This window comes from Scyliorhinus canicula, chromosome 17 (assembly GCF_902713615.1).
Source record: "Scyliorhinus canicula chromosome 17, sScyCan1.1, whole genome shotgun sequence".
Lineage (NCBI taxonomy): Eukaryota > Metazoa > Chordata > Chondrichthyes > Carcharhiniformes > Scyliorhinidae > Scyliorhinus > Scyliorhinus canicula.
This window is the reverse complement of record NC_052162.1, coordinates 15,372,153-15,389,174: the sequence shown is the minus strand read 5'-3', so window position 1 is coordinate 15,389,174 and position 17,022 is coordinate 15,372,153. Positions and strand designations below refer to the sequence as shown.

The following is a 17,022-nucleotide window of genomic DNA, read 5'->3' as shown; positions in this document are numbered from 1 at the left end:
TAAAAAAAGGAATGAGGTCCTAAAGGCCAAATTTAGGAGTTTTTTGTATTGCACCAACCTAACTGGAACTATGATGTGGAGATGCCGGCGTTGGACTGGGGTGAGCACAGTAGGAGTCTTACAACACCAGGTTAAAGTCCAACAGGTTTGTTTCGAATCACTAGCTTTCAGAGCACAGTCTAGTCCTCATGCTCTGCCTACTGGTCACCTATTGCCTTCCTGCCTGAGGAAGGAGCAGTGCTCCGAAAGCTAGTGATTCGAAACAAACCTGTTGGACTTTAACCCGGTGTTGTAAGACTTCTTACCAACTGGAACTAGGGAGCTACCAGCTCGCAGGTACTCTGTCTTCAGCAGATGGGACATTTTTGCCTGCATGATAAAGTAGACAAACAATTTGTGTTCACCCTCCCTCATGTGGTCTGCCATCAGAGAAATCAAAGGAATACATGTGTGATAGACATGCTACATAAGACAGGGTGAGTCAACAATAATGAAAGCAAGAACCCCTCCCCTCCCCCCGCGACCCCAGACCAATGCCAGCCCCCCCCCCCCCCCCCCCCCCCCCCCCCCCCCCACGACCCCAGACCAATGCCAGTGAGTCAAGAGGTCTAAGTGGAAGGTTGGTCAAAATTCATCCCAGTCTTTTGCATGTTTTAGCATACTGCTTTACTAATATATTAATATATTTCCAAATATATTTTATAATCATTTACAGATGATATTTTGCCTTAATGACTTCGAAATTATATTTACCCTTAACTAGCTTAACTGCTTAACTAGCCATTACCATTTCTTTTTTTAAAATAATTTTATTGAAGTATTTTAAGCATAGAGAAAAGTGACATTGTACAGTAAAAACAAAAGTCAAGACACAAATTAAACATAGTGCAAACCACGGCTCTGTTCACGCACGGACCTGCCTCAATATCCCCCGACTCTACTCCACCCTAGTGCCCCCCACCTCCCCTCTCCCCCAGCTGCCGCTTACTCCTCTGCGAAGAAGTCAATAAATGGCTGCCACCGTCGGGCGAACCCTAATAGCGAACCTCTCAAGGAACTTGACTTTCTCTAGGCCAAGAAAGCTCACCATGTCCGACACAATATGATCCGTAAGTCTCACGTTAAGCGCAGGAAGCCGGACTCAGGAGATGATCATTAATTTGAGCAGTGGCAGTGACTATTATCACCTTGTCAGCTTCCAGCTGTAAAACCCAAAGATGCCAAGAGTTCCTTCCATTTCATTCAATCTTGGCTGTCACTTTCTTTCCTGTTAAAATTTATAGGCTTGCTAATCAATTCTTCAGCGTACTTCCAACTTGGGCTTATCCTCGTAATTCAGAAAGTGTGCACATTGACATCGAGAATATAACAAACACATTTGCAATGGGCTTTTGGCACATGAGTTGATGGATTTGACCACAGGTGACATGATTGTAATGTTTAATTCCAAACACAATCACAGGTGGGGGGGCAGGTGGTGATTGATGAGGCGAGTGGGCGGGTTGATCTTGATTCTGCGCGCTCTTTCTGTTGTTTACGCTTGGAGACGCTCGAGGTGATTGGCGCCTTCACGTATGCTTCTTCTCCAGTTTGTGCATTCTAGTGCAAGCGATCTGCACAGGTCAGTGGGGATGTTGTATTTATTTATAGCGTGTCCTTGTAATGTGTCCCCTGCCATCCTAGTGATCGCTTGCCATTGTGGAGCTCAGAATAGAGTTTCCTGCTTGTCCGAGAGGTTAGTTCCACTCCCGCAGTAGCTTCATGGTAGATGGGGTGGAGTTTTGCAGTGAGGAAAATGGAGAAGAGCGTTGGTGCAATTATGCAGCCTTGCTTGACCTCAGTTTGCACCTGCATTGGGCGGATCCGTTGGTGAGAATCAGGGGCGGGATTCTCCCGGAGAATCGCCCGGGGCCAGCGTCAATCCCGCCCCCGCCGTGTCCCGAATTCTCCGCCACCCGCGATTCGGCGGGGGCGGGAATCGCGCTGACAAGCCTCTCCCGCCGGCGTAGATTAAAACACCTACCTGACCGGCGGGATTGGCGGCGCGGGCGGGCGCCGGGGTCCTGGGGTGGGGGGGCGCGGGGCGATCTGACCCCAGGGGTTGCCCCCACGGTGGCCTGGCCCACGATCGGGACCCACCGATCGGCGGGCGGGCCTGTGCCGTGGGGGCACCCTTTTTCTTCCGCCTTCACCATGGCGGAGGCGGAAAAGACCCCCTCCTCTGCGCATGCGCGGGACGATGTCAGCAGCTGCTGACGCTCCGGCGCATGTGCGGACTTACGCAGGCCGGCAAAGTCCTTTCGGCCCCAGCTGGCATGGTGCCAAAGGCCATTCACAGCAGCCGGCGGAGCGGGGACCACTCTGGCATGGGCCTCGCCCCTCAATGTGAGGGATTGGCCCCTAAAGGTGCGGAGACTTCCGCACCTTTAGGGCAGCCCGACGCCGGAGTGGTTCAGGCCACTCCAACACGCCAGGACCCCCCCTCCCGCCGGGTAGGGGAGAATCCCGGCCCACAGCTTGGATGCCATCGGGGTACAGGCAGCCGAATTTAAGGAGGATGTTGCACATCCCTCACGGTTGACAGAGTCGAAGGCCTTGCAAGATCAAAGAAAGTCATATACAAGGGTTGATGCTGCTCCATGCATTTTTTCTGATTTGTCACACGCTGAAGATCATATACATTGGGCCTCTTGATGGGTGGAGCCACATTGAGACTCAGGGAGGAGCTCTTCAGCCACTGTCAAGAGGCAGTTGAGGAAGACCCTCGCAATGACCTTTTCCATGACGGAGAGTGGGAAATCCCTCTCTAATGTCCTCAGTTGGACCTGTCTCCTTTCTTAAACGTGGTCACACTTGTTGTGCCCTGAGATTTCTCAGTTGCTCTCTTCCTTCGAGACAAGGGTGATGAGGTTGTGCATCCGTGTCAACAGTGTCTCCCCGCTGTATTTTAGGATTTCAGTGGGGGTTCCATCTACAAGTGAGGCCTTCTTGTTTTTCAATTGTTAAGTGGCCTTTTCAAACTCACAGCAGGCTGGGTTGTGCTGAGATGATGGCGGGTAGTGCGTTGGCGCGATGTCGGTGAAGCCATGTGTGTCAAGGGCAGCATGTTGGTTGAGGAGGTCCTCAAAGTGCTCTCTCCAGTGGGTGTTGACTGCCTCTCTGTTTTTGGCTCTCAGTGGGGTGGATCCCTGGGTGCTCGGACCGTAGATGGTTTTGATTGCACTGAAGAAGCCACACGCGTCATGGTTGTTGACGAGTTGCTGAGTCTCCTGCGCTCTTTCCACCCACCATCTTTTCTTTAGGTCACGAGTTCTTTGTTGCACCTTGGCCTCCAGCTGTCTGTAGGTTTGTTTACTCTCTTCAACTTTTGGTGCAGCTGCCATTTCAGGAACTCCTTGCTTTTGCGTCTAGAAGATCTTGGATCTCCTGATCATTCTTGTTGTTGATGCTTCTTGATGCTTCTTGATGTTTCCTGGCCGAGAGACCGAGCATCTCTTTGCAGGTGCTGTCTATGGTGGCCTTCAGGGTGGAACAGGTACCGTTGGCACTCACGGCAGGCTGGGTTGTGCTGAGATGGTGGCACTCTGTGGCTCTGGCTCGTTGATCGTCGCCAAGTCGGCTGGAGGGCGCCAGCTGAGGGTCTTTGTGCCCAGCGGCATTGAGTCTCCTGCGGTAGCAGTTTTTCTGCTTGTCGTTTTGGGGCCCAGGGTGATGGTGATGGTAGAGGGGATTAGTCTGCGGTCAGTCCAGCAGTCGTTGGCTCCGGTATCAGGTGATTTGTCCCTCGCTCCGACAATGATGTAGTCTATTTAGAGGTGGTGCTTGGAGTGGGGGTGTTGCCATGGTGCTTGTCTCTCTGGTGAAATAGGCTGTTCGTTATGACAAGGTCATGTTCTAGACATTTCATCAGGAGGAAGATTCCATTGGGGTTTGTTTTCCCCACGCCTTCCCTGTCTTTTTTTTTTAAATTTAGATTAGCCAATTATTTTTTCTAATTAAGGGGCAATTTAGCGTGGCCAATCCACCTACTCTGCACATTTTTGGGTTGTGGGGGCGAAACCCACGCAGACACGGGGAGAATGTGCAAACTCCACACGGACAGTGACCCAGAGCCGGGATCGAACCTGGGACCTCAGCGCCGTGAGGCGGTTGTGCTAACCACTAGGCCACCGTGCTGCCCCCGCCTTCCCTGTCTAACACATCTTTCCAAAGGTTTGCTTTCCTCCCAACTCTGCCATTGAAATCGACGAAGGGAATCAATTTGCCTCCCTTTAGGATGTGGAACTGTGTTTTGTCGAAGCAGGAGTAGAATGTCTCTTTTGTCTTGTCCGTTGCATCCAGTGTCGGGCTGTAGGCTCTGACGGCTGTTAAGTGCTATTTCTGGGCCAGGGTGAGCTGTGGGGTCATGAGGCGCTCACCTATCCCGGATGGGATTCATCGAGGTGTTCGACCAATTTGTTTTTTATGGCAAAGCCTGCCCCATAGATACAATGTTCTGGTTTACCTTTCCAGAAGCAGATGTATCCTCAACCTTGTTCTTTAAGTTGGTCTTCTCCTGCCTGTCATGTCTCACTCAGAGTGGCAATGTCACTATTGTAGTGTGGGACCTCCGGGGCTATGATGGCAGTGTGCAATCGGGCCTGTAACTCTTGGGGACATAAGGGTCCTGATATTTCAGGTGCTGAGATCCATTTGGGGATTGGAATGGAGGTTGAGGTGGAAGATGCCTGTGCGTGGATTATTTTAATGTGAGTGTGCATTGTATACCAACCACCACACTGTCCCGAACAGAGCAAGGTCTGGCCCATTGGCACGGAAATCTGAGACAACTGAACATCCACCAATCATCAGCCTGGCTGCCAGTGACATCATTTTTGAAGCGTGATGTAACTCTTTCAGCTCAGCCAACATTGGTGATCTCCAATGTTCTCGCTGCTCCCTTGGTGCTCCCATTCTCCTTGCTGCTCCTTCTGGGGCGTTTCTGTTGGCCCCATGCTCTGTGGCCTTGCCCAGGTCAGGTCCCCGTTTCTCTCGGTGCTCCCTTCGTGCTCCCACTCCCCTTGCTGCTCCTTCTGGGGCGTTTCTGTAGGCCCCGTGCTCTATGGCCTTGCCCAGGTCAGGTCCCCGTTTCTCTCGGTGCTCCCTTGCTGCTCCCGCTCCTCTTGCTGCTCCTTCTGGGCCTTTTCTGTAGGCCCCGTGCTCTATGGCCTTGCCCAGGTCAGGTCCCCGTTTCTCTCGGTGCTCCCTTGCTGCTCCCGCTCCTCTTGCTGCTCCTTCTGGGCCTTTTCTGTAGGCCCCGTGATCTGTGGCCTTGCCCAGGTCAGGTCCCCGTTTCTCTCGGTGCTCCCTTGCTGCTCCCGCTCCTCTTGCTGCTCCTTCTGGGCCTTTTCTGTAGGCCCCGTAATCTGTGGCCTTGCCCAGGTCAGGCCCCCGTTTCTCTCGGTGCTCCCTTGCTGCTCCCGCTCCTCTTGCTGCTCCTTCTGGGCCTTTTCTGTAGGCCCCGTGATCTGTGGCCTTGCCCAGATCAGGTCCTCAGTGCTCTCACCGCTCCCTCAGTTCTTCCACTCCTCTTGCTGCTCCTTCTGGGCAATAATTCTGTGACATACAGTAGAATGGGGAAGTGCAGCGCAGTGGAAAAAAACAGTAAGAATGAAGTGCTAAATATTCCTCTAGCTTCTGGAAAATGCCAAAACTTAATATCATCAACCACTGGAAAATTCAGGTTGGGTGAGGTTGCTGCCTAGTATTTGATGTTACGAACATGAGATGGTACCCTGGGGAATCCTGAACTTGAATCCTTCACTCTACTGAGTTACAGATTTCCCACAGAGGGGCAGAAGTTGAGCTCGGACATTGCTGTTCGTGGATGCACAGTAACATCATGAGGATAACCTTTCAAAGGCTGGTGTTCCACGTCCCCAAGAGAGCACTGAGCTCCATGTGGGCAGAGACAGTAGCCTGCTCCTCAGAACTCAACATTGGTGTTTGCATTTCTAAAAAAAAAGAACGATTCAAGAACTCAGATTCATGAGCTTTACAATAAAGAAGAGGCCATTGCATATGGCCTGAGGGGGTGAACGCACAAGCAGGAGAGATTCAGAAGCTAATGTCGTCGTCTGAGCCCCAATTAATCAGCAGATTAAACCATGCACCTACCTTCTTAGCAGAACAAAACCATGTGGTGTCTCTGTGGTGGTATGATTTGCATAGCTGTCTGCCATTGGTGCAAAACACCGGCTTACCATTGGCCCTGGTCGGTCATGTACCTCTCGACCGATTGGTTGAGACCAGTCATGTGACGGCTCTCCGATTGGTCGAGAGGCTGAGTTAACCACGCCTCCATACCGAGGTACAAATAGTCAGAACGCCTGGCGGTCGTCCATTTACTGTAGTCGACCGCAGGGCTAAGTTCTAGCTTATTAAAGCCTAACTTTTGTACAGCAACTCGTCTCGTGTTCGATTGATGGTTCATCAGTCTCCAAGTCAATGAAGAGAAGAAAATCACTTGCAAGGAAGAGTTGAAAATAAATTAAAAGCAATAAAGCAGTTACCTTGAGCCTTCAAATTAATTTCTACATAGTACCGGTGTCTATATATTTGCTCTGTGGACCTTGTGATGCCCTTTTGTGTATTTTCTTTTTATTTTATTTTCTTTTCATGTACTAAATGATCTGTTTGAGCTGCTCACAGAAAAATACAAATCCAAGTATCAGCCAGACTATAGAACTCGGATTTTCACTGTCATAAGTCAAGGCAAACAAGCTTCACTATTCTCTTCTTTCGAAATGCTTAGCTGTAGGCCCTTTCTTTGCTGTTTCCAAAGCATTCAAATAATAACAGGTGAGGGTAAAACCAAATCATTTGTGCTGATCCACGACTGCACATAGACACGTACGCCAAAGGAACCTTGAGGTAGATTTTGACCTTGTACGACAGTGTAAAATGAGAGCGAGTCAATTGGAAATCCTTCTTATGGCTCTCCCAATTAGAAGTCAGCGGAAGTAGGGGAGCAACGTAAACTGGGTTGTTGACTTGCTGTCACTGCATCAAGATCGCTCCCCACTGTGCACACGCTGGACCTTCTCAGTGACCATATCAGCGTATTAAATATTGATATTCATTCTATGTTCCTTACAGATAATCTTGCCTCTGTTTAACATTTTTAAAATGTTAGTTATTAATTTAGTTGTTAAGAAGCACTAACCTGATTGAATTCTCAGCTTCATTTGCATAATTCGCTTTGGCATGAATAATTTGTCAACGTCTGTCGAAATGTTCTGGTCAAATTAAGGTTATTCTGAGCGAATAAACATCAAATAAGGATGGTGTCCATCTCCATTATTTCCCTTGGAGTAATCAGTGACCCCTTTACTGTAACAAATTTCAGCATCAATCTATATATCAGCTGTAACAAAAAAAGGAGATTCAAGCCCAAGTGGTTTAATTTGTGAATACGACAGTAACATTTAAGTGCTCAATCATCGGAGCACGACATTATGATTCTCATCTGTGCACATTCCACTTGTACAGAAGGCCAGAGACCATGACCTAGTGGAAATTTCAAGCGCGGACAAATCCACAAAGTATCCAGGGGATCCATAATAAGGAAGGAATTTGAAAAAATAGATGGATGGAGGATAGAGAAGGGGAGGTCACCCAGGAAAACATTTGAGAACACAAGTCTGATGGTCACCAAGGTGCGGAGGAGGGTTTTAGTCATGGACCGAGGCAGGGTTACACGTGGCCAATATCACAGAGGTGGAAGAAGATGCTGTTTCCAATGGAGAGGCCACAAAGTCAGAAGCTCAACTCAGAGTTGAGCATGTAACCATTGTGATGTCTCTGGTTCAGTGTGCATTGTGGTGTTTAACTGTTCAGTTTTTCTCTGTTTGATTTTGTAAGTACGCTTACTAACGATGCTCACTGTGCTTGACTGGTGAAGCCAAAGTGTGGACTCGGAGAAAAGTAAACAAAACTGTAAAAAGAGCTGTAAGTCAGAGCTAAACCATGGAGTAGACATTTTAAATCATTGTGAATAAAACTTGCTGCACACATAGAAATGGTGTCATCTCTACATTTCTCAGAGTGATATAAAATATACAACATGAATAAAAACAGCTTTTGTTATTCTTGTGCAAAATAGCATCAGCCTGCAGCTGATTGTGCGGAGTTTGGCACATTCTCCCCGTGTCTGCGTGGGTTTCCTCCGGGTTCTCCGTTTTCTTCCCACAGTCCAAAGATGTGGAGGTTAGGTGGATTGGCCGTGATAATCTGCCCCTAAATGTCCAAAAAAAGGATTAGGTGGGGTTATGGATTAGGACGGAGCCTAGGTGTGATGCTCCTTCAGAGGGTCGGTGCAGACTCGATGGGCTGAATGGCCTCCTTCTGCACTGTAGCAATTCAATGAACTTAGTTATTCCCAAATGAGAGTCTCTCCTTTCAATTAGTGACTGTCATAGAGTCATAGATGATTACATCATGGAAACAGGCCCTTCAGCCCAGCTTGTCCATGCCGCCCAGTTTCTATCACTAAGCTAGTCCCACTTGCCCGCATTTGGCCCATATCCCTCTATACCAGTGTTTTTCAAACTTTTTTCCCCGGGACCCACTTTTACCAACTGGCTGAACTTCGTGACCCACGCCGGCCGACCTTTGTGACAAACGCCACATTTGCTTATCTTTAATGCAAATAGTTTGGTCCTCATGATCTGACTTGAAACAGGTGCAAAGGAGGAGAGGACAATGCACATATCCAGTGCAGACGTCAGACAATTCCTTTGTGCCATCTTCACCTTTCGCCGACCTCGCACATGTAGGTCCCCATGAAGGACAAAACCATACCTCAAGAAATTATCTTCACCCTGCTTTGTACCTGATCTAAGTTTCTTCTATGTCAGCTGTTAACCAGAGGGCCTGGAGCTCTGTACAGAGCTAACACTAGCACTGCTCTGTCCTGCCCTGGACTCTCCTGTGCAGCTCTGTCAAGCAGATTCTGTTGTGAAATCCCGTCCAATAGGTAAACTGCCTCTTTGAGTCTCTGGCCATCTCTTACTTTTAAGAAAGCCATTCAACTTCACAGTTCACTTGCCTTGCTTGCCAGCGGCTGGAAAATGGACGCAACACTGCTCCATGATTTGGTATTAAAAGCACATACCTGGAGGGTGCTAAACGTCAAGTTTGTGTGCAGGGTGCCCACCTGCACTCTGCTGCCGCTTCTGTCTAGAAAACTTCACACAGCCTGGCTGGCAGCGGCCTCCATTCCTTTTTTGTTTGTTTGCAGTAAGTATTTTATTTTGGACAGGTAGGCACCAGAGATCCCAACATAACCAATAGTAAAGAGCATTATTTCAGCTCATATCACAAACTAGATTCAAAAATCCATCATTTTTCTAGAAAGCAATTTCATTAGAATTCAAGCCCAAATGCAAAGATTTCTTCAAGATTGCAATTTCGAATCGCCTCACATAAGTTTCATTCTCGAGAACACTGAAGCCTGCATTCTCTATACATTACGCTCTCCTGTGCCAATACCAGAATAAGCGACGTGATTATCAGGGTTCATGTAATTTTACACCAAAGTTTGGTTTATATCACAAGAGGGGAGTCTTTCTCAGTAGAGCACAAAGTCTTACAACACCAGGTTAAAGTCCGACAGGTTTGTTTCAAATCACTAGCTTTCGGAGCACTGCTCCTTCCTCAGGTGAGTGGTAGAGACCAGGGAATTATTTCAGTAGAGACATTAGATCTCAGGAGAGACAGGGAATTATTTTCAAAATGCAACCTCAGATACTAAAATAAAGTGTACAAAGTCGTGAATACAACTGCTGAGAATAACCATGTTTTGTTTTTTTTAATTTAGAGTACCCAATTATTTTTTCCAATTAAGGGGAAATTTAGTGTGGCCATTCCACCTATCCTGCACATCGTTTGGGTTGTGGGGGTGAAACCCACGCAGACACGGGGAGAATGTGCAAACTCCTCACGGGCAGTGACCCAGAGCCGGGAAGCGAACCCGGGTCCTCAGCGCCACAGGCAGCAGTGCTAACCACTGTGCCACCGTGCTGCCCAGAGAATAACCATGTTGACCATAATTTCTGAGCCCCATTCTCGGTGCACCCAGGTCTTTACCAAATACAGTCCCTCAGACCAGTAACCCCTACAATCAAATCACAAACCAGAAGCTGGGTCTCACCCCGAACAGGAGGTGGTGGGCTGTCACCAGGGCCTGTCTCAGCAGGGGGATGGTGGGGGAGCAGGCACACTGAGTGTCGGGTAGAGCGGCCTCATTCCCCCCCCCCCCCATCAAGCACCAAGTCTCCACTCACCCCGGGCGCCGGGCACAAAACCTCCCGGACACCAGTCGACCCTAAGACGTCTCCACACAAACTGGGGGTGAGCCCCGAGCCGCGGATATTTATGTTTCGCTCTCCACCCCGCTGACCACCAACCATTGCTGACTCTCTGTCGGATTTTCCAACTTGGCCGTCGTTCTCAAAGTAAAAGACGGGCTCACCCCCTGGGATCGGCGTGCCCGATCATTCCACTGCCCTGCTGTCACCAGCCGCGACCCAACTTTGAAAAACCCTGCTCTATACCCATCCCGCCCATGTAACTGTCTGTTTTTTAAAGGAAATAATTGTACCAGCCGCAGCTTGTTCCAGATGCTCACCACCCTCTGTGTGAAAACATTTCCCATCTGGTCTCTTTTGTATCTCTCCCTCTAACTTCTGTGGTACATTTGAACACGGATGTCTTTATTTTGCTTCACATACATGTTTGGATGGTCTGTCACCATTTATCCATTAACGTTCTATCGTGACAGTCGGGCAGCATGGTAAACCAACAATTACAGCTGCAGAGGATCGTGGGAACAGATGGAAGCTCCTCAAACCGGTTCCACTATTCAGTGAGATCATTGCCAGTCAGCACCTCATATCAATTTATCTGTATTTTTTTTTAAATTTGGAGTTCATTTTTTCCAATTCAGGGGCAATTTAGCGTGGCCAATCCACCTAGCTTGCACATTTTTGGGATGTGGGAGTGAAACCCACACAAACACAGGGAGAATGTGCAAACTCCACACGGACAGTGACCCGGAGCCGGGACTGAACCTGGCACCTCGGTGCCGTGAGGCAACAGTGCTAACCCACTGCGCCACCGTGCTGGCACTCAATTTACCTGCATTTGATCATTTGATCGAAAACCATTAATACTCCCATCTACTGATTCTCGCATCGGACGTGATCCTCCAGCCATGCTGCGTGGGAAAAGCAGCTCACTGTGGCGCAGTGTGGCCATTGAAAACCGAGAGCCCCCACTCCCAAAATCTACCCGGCTCGCAACACCTCACGAGATTAAATGCAATCTCGCGAGGCATTGCAAGGGGAATCCCGCCCACAATGGGCGGGGTCATTTTTTCACAAATCTACATATTAGAGCGAGGCAGTAAGCCTCGCATTAATGTGCAGATTCCTGAGGTACCTGAGGCTTTGGGATTCAATGAGCGCCATTTGGTACTGGTCCCCACAAACTGGTCTCCCAAGGAGATCGGAGGCCCTCAGCTGCATGCCCTTTGGGCAGGGTGATGCCCTGGCACTGCTGGGGGGGGGGGGGGGGACGCCATTTACAAATCTCTCAGTACAACGGGGAGTTCCGGCGAGCAGGGCCATGTGTAGCCTCGGCCCCGCGTATTATTCAAAGCGCGTCGCGTTGAATACCCATGTGTTCTCGGCAGATGCGAGTGCCGGGAAACACGCGGCTAAACTGTAGCATGGTGGTTAGCATCAATGCTTCACAGCTCCAGGGTCCCAGGTTCGATTCCCGGCTGGGTCACTGTCTGTGTGGAGTCTGCACGTCCTCCCCGTGTGTGCGTGGGTTTCCTCCGGGTGCTCCGGTTTCCTCCCACAGTCCAAAGATGTGCGGGTTAGGTGGATTGGCCATGCTAAATTGCCCGTAGTGTAAGGTTAATGGGGGGATTATTGGGTTACGGGTATACGGGTTGCGTGGGATTAAGTGGGGTGATCATTGCGCGGCACAGCATTGAGGGCCGAAGGGCCTGTTCTGTGCTGTACTGTTCTATGTTCTAAACGTGCTCGCTCGGGGACTTTGTTCCCTTTTGGGAAGATCGGCCCATCGTTCCTCTCTATCTACCCCATCAAATCCTTCTGACTGATAATTGCCAATAAATTGTTCAACATTCCTGAGCCACAAAATAAGGTTATGGGGAAATTTAATCAAGGTGCTCAAAGTGACGGAGGGTTTTGACAGAGTAAGTAAGGGGAAACTAGTTCCAGTGGCAGATGGCTTAGTAACCAGAAGGCGCAGAGCAAAGACGTTTGGCAGATGAGCCGGAGGTGAGATGCGGAGAATCTTTTTAATGCCGTGAGTTGTTTTGACTGCCTGAAAGGCTGGTTAGAGCATGAAAGCTTTCAAAGGGGAATTGCAGAAAATACTGAAAGAACTCCCACCAGTGTTTCCTGCCCTTTGTTACCGTGTGGCACGACCCATACTCAATCTGTACCCTGACTTTGTGGGTTAAGAGGCTTTCCCCCTTCTATCTTTATCTCATTCTTTATTATCGGGGCTACGCATTCCCTTTTCTGTTTGCTCATCTCTTCTAATAGTCAAGAATGCTGGAATATTTAATCCCCAACCTTCATCCCAATGCAGCCATGCCTCAACAATGGCCACTATACAACTGGTTCTGAAGGTTTCATGCATTGAGATATGATGCCTTTAATTTTACACGCCTCCTGTTTTATCCCCCCTGCTGCAGCTCCTGTTGCTAATGCTCTATTACCAATATTAAATTCTCTTCCTGATACAATCGGTTTAATTCCATCCAGATTGCTATTCTTCCCCACGTCCCTATCTTACCTGAAGTCTTATGTGATTACTTTTTGATGCAGCAGACAGATTGAACATAGAATGTCTATGTGACTAAAATAATTATTCATTTATCAGTTATGCGCTGTGTATGGTTACACCCATGAACATGTCATCATCATAGGCCCCCATTTTCTTTTTGCATTTCTCGTACCCAGTGATCAAAAAATAACCAGTCGATGGCAAGCAATTTTTCAAGCTTACATGCACTGAAATTAAGATCATCATGCCCTTTTTCCTCTTGACAATTTCAATATAAATCCTCGCTTGGCTGCTGTTGTAGGTCATCATTGATGAGGAACAGCGGTTTAATAGCATTATCACTTGGCTGTTAATCCAGAGGGCCCAGGCTAATGGTCTGGGGACGTGAGTTCAAATCCCACCATGGCAGCTGGTGGGATTTACGGTCAATTAATAGATCCAATTAATTAAGAAATAAATCTGGAATTGCAAGCATATTTAAGTCATGGTAATTATAAAATTATCACTGATTGTTGTAAAATCTATCTGGTTCACTCATGCTCTTTCATGGGAAGGAAATTTGCCGTCCTTCTCTGGTCTGCCTACGTATGACTCCAGGTCCACGGCAGTGTGCTTGACTCTTAACTACCCTCAAAGGGCAATTTGGGACAGGCAGAAAATGCTGGCTTCACCAAAGGTGCCCAAATGCCATTGTGATGAATGTAGAAATTTCAAATATATATATTGTAGTATATGTATCTGGTGCAGTAATGGTTAAAAGCCTGGATTAGTGTGTTTATGTATGTACTGCAGTAAGGTTTTAAAAATCCCACTTTAAAAGACAGGCAGACATTGTGGCTACAGAAGGGATCATTAAAGCATTGTAAAAATGAGATCAGCATTGATTCCAACTATGTAAGGTGTTTACCTAAATAGGGCTAATGGAGTTTTGTTCATAGAAAGAAGGTTCCCTGGGGTTTAAATAATCAAGGGGGTTGTGGTCATAATCCAATTAATGGGATAGAGATTATGTAGTTAATGGGAGGAGCCAGCAGCTGAAGCCATCAGGTATTGAGTTTCAGTTTAGATGTTGCTGCGAACAGAACCTGAGCTTCTTGCCAAATGCTGGGAAGTTAAACGGTAGGTTGATACAGGCAACAATCTGCAGGTTGTTTCCTAAAGGATCTCTCTCTCTCTCAAAGCAGTTTCTCCGTGACATTTCTATACAGCAAGTGTTGCTGAGTTTGCTAACTGTATTTAAAAAATGGATTTTGACTAGAGATTGATTTTACTTAATTGGAGATAAAACAATAGTAGTTAGGAGTTACAGTGTATCATTTTATTGTTAAGAATTAATTAACTGGTAATTGTAAATGATTTTCTTGTATGAGGTTAAAGTAATTTGAATCCTGTGGGGTTTTTTATGTACCCTTTCTCTATTTGTGTGTGAAATCATTCCTGGAGCAAAATATCCTTTCCACACAGTCTTACAAATTAAATTAAATATTGGGGTTTCTATCCTAGCAACTGGGTCGGGATCCTAATACTACCAATGTAGAAATCAATGGCTGGGTGAAATAGACACTCAATAACATGCCCAATGTTGGCTTTCAGATATTATTATTTGGTTTTGCTTCTGTTTCTGTTTTGTAGGGACAACGGCTGTGGAGGCGAGCTGATGGATGACAATGAGAAAGACAGGGCAAAGAGGTGAGAGGATTGAAAATATTATTTGACCAACCAATACCCCTTTGGCTAATTTTGTAAATGCTACACAATCAACATAGACCCCCTCCCCTCCTAGGGTCACCTGCAGTGTTTATGTTGTAAGTTGAATGCCCCAAATGGGTCATTGGTCAAAGGAAGTTGAGATGGCTGAACACATTCCCCACCTGAAAGTAGAGTCTGTGGATGAGGGAATATGCGAGGGAAAGCCCTGTTCTGGAGATGGACGGGCACCTGAGCTGTGAGAGATAATGATGATTGGTAGCTGTGACACATAAGTGTCTGTCTGTCTCTCTCTCTCTCATTCCTCGCTGTATTCTGATCAAAATCAGGATTGAACCAGTGGAGCTGGCAATCTTACTCATCACAGTGCTCGAAGAGCACAGACTCCAGCAGCAAAGTGGGGCAGGCAGCTCTGAGGGAAGACCTTCCAGATCAAGCCCAGGTCTCCCAGACTCATGTATCCTTCCTTGAGCTGCCCGACAGCATCTGTCGATGAAGACTTCGCCTAACAAAAGAGATGGTGCGGCATCTGTGCCATGTGCTTGCAGACCTGGGGCGAAATTCTCCGACCCCACGCAGGGTCGGAGAATTGGCGGGAAGCGGCGTTATTTCCGCTCCCGCAGGTTTTCGAATTCTCCCGCCAGTAAAAAACCGGCGTTGTGCAAATCCCGCCGGCAGCCTGTGAAAACAGCTGGCGCCGGCGGGATTTCATTTTTTTTGCACTGACCTTAAATCTCCGGCCCGGATGGGCCGAAGTCCCGCCGACGTGGCCACGGGTCACGTCGGCGAAAATCACAGTTGATTTAAAACGGCGTCAACCATTGATGATGGTTGACGCCGTTCAGTGTCGGGGGTGGTTTGCGGCATCGGGGGGGTGGGGAGTGGGTTGCGGCATCGGGGGGGTGGGTTTGCGGCATCGGGGGGGCATCGGGGGAGTGGGTTACGGCATCGGGGGGTGGGTTGCGGCCATCGGGGGGGCAACGGGGGAGTGGGTTGCGGCATCGGGGGGTGGGTTGCGGCATCGTGGGGGGGCATGGGGGGGCATCGGGGGAGTGGGTTGCGGCATCATGGGGGGGCATGGGGGGGCATCGGTGGGTGGGTTGCGGCATCGTGGGGGGGCATGGGGGGCATCGGGGGAGTGGGTTGCGGCATCGGGGGGTGGGTTGCGGCCATCGGGGGAGTGGGTTGCGGCATGGGGGGGCATCGGGGGGGGGTGGGTTGCGGCATCGGGGGGGTTTGGGGGCAGCGGCATGCAGAGGGGGGGGGCGACGGATGCCCGGGGCCAACGCACCGTCGCCCCCCCTCTGTACGCCGCTGCCCCCTACCCCAACCACCCCCCCCTCACCACCCCTACCTCCCTCCAACGCCCCTACCCCCCTCCCCACCACCCCTACCCCCCTCCAACGCCGCCCCCATCTCTCGCAACGCCGCAACCCCCTCCCCCTTAACGCTGGGTCCCCCCCCTCAACGCCGGGTCCCCCCCCTCAACGCCGGGTCCCCCCCCTCAACGCCGGGTCCGCCCCCCCTCCCCCCTCAACGCCGGGTCCCCCCCCTCCCCCCTCAACGCCGGGTCCCCCCTCCCCCCTCAACGCCGGGTCCCCCCCCTCAACGCCGGTACCCACACCCCGTCCCCCTCCCTCTGAAGGCCGGTACCCACACCCCCCTCTTCTATTTTTCCCCCTCCTTCCTCCTTCCCCTCCTTCCTTCCTCCATCCCCCCCTTCCTTCCTCCCCCTTCCTTCCTCCATTAGTGGGGGGGGGAGTGCGGCGTTAGTGGGGGGTGGGGGGTGCGGCGTTGGAGGGGGGTAGGGGTGGTGAAGGGGGTAGGGGTGGTGAGGGGAGGGGGTTGGGGTAGGGGCAGCGGCGTGCAGAGGAGGGGGGCGACTGATGCCCGGGGCCAACGCACCGTCGCCCCCCCTCTGCACGCAGCTGCCCCTACCCCAACCCCCTCCCTTCACCACCCCTACCCCCTTCACCACGCCTACCCCCCTCCAACGCCGCACCCCCACACCCCCACCCCCACCCCCCACTAACGCCGCACCCCCCAACCCCCCCCCAAATCCCGGAACACACCCCCCCCCCCACAATGCCGGAACACCCCCCCCCCCCACAATGCCGGAACACCCCCCCCCCACAATGCCGGAACACACCCCCCCCCCCAATGCCGGAACACACCCCCCCCAATGCCGGAACACACCCCCCCCAAAATGCCGGAACAACCCCCCCCCCCCCCCCCCCCCCCCCCAAATGCCGGGTCTGTCTCTCTCCTCCTCCAAAATACGCCGGGTCTCACCACTTCCGCAGCTGGAGAAACTGACGCGTATAGCGTCAGTCAGCTGCTGGCCCCTCCGGGAACGGAGAATAGCGGCCTTAAAGAAGGCCCCGACGCCGGAGTGATTAACACCGATTTTTTTCGCAGGCAACCCGCGGTACGAAGGGCTACGGAGAA

At 50.2% G+C, this 17,022-nt stretch overlaps 1 protein-coding gene across 5 annotated transcripts in view; it reads left to right on the top strand.

Moving 5' to 3' along the window:
* Positions 1 to 17,022, top strand: part of LOC119952035 (neuronal PAS domain-containing protein 2-like) — a 263,046-nt gene that overhangs the window by 143,910 nt on the left and 102,114 nt on the right. For 4 of the 5 annotated variants that reach the window (XM_038775515.1, XM_038775518.1, XM_038775516.1 and 1 more), the window contains one exon: positions 14,500 to 14,556. The exons of the other annotated variant lie outside the window; for it this stretch is intronic. In XM_038775515.1, the coding sequence (XP_038631443.1) occupies positions 14,500 to 14,556 (57 nt within the window). The remainder of the gene's footprint in view (positions 1 to 14,499; positions 14,557 to 17,022) is intronic. 5 annotated transcript variants of the gene reach the window in all.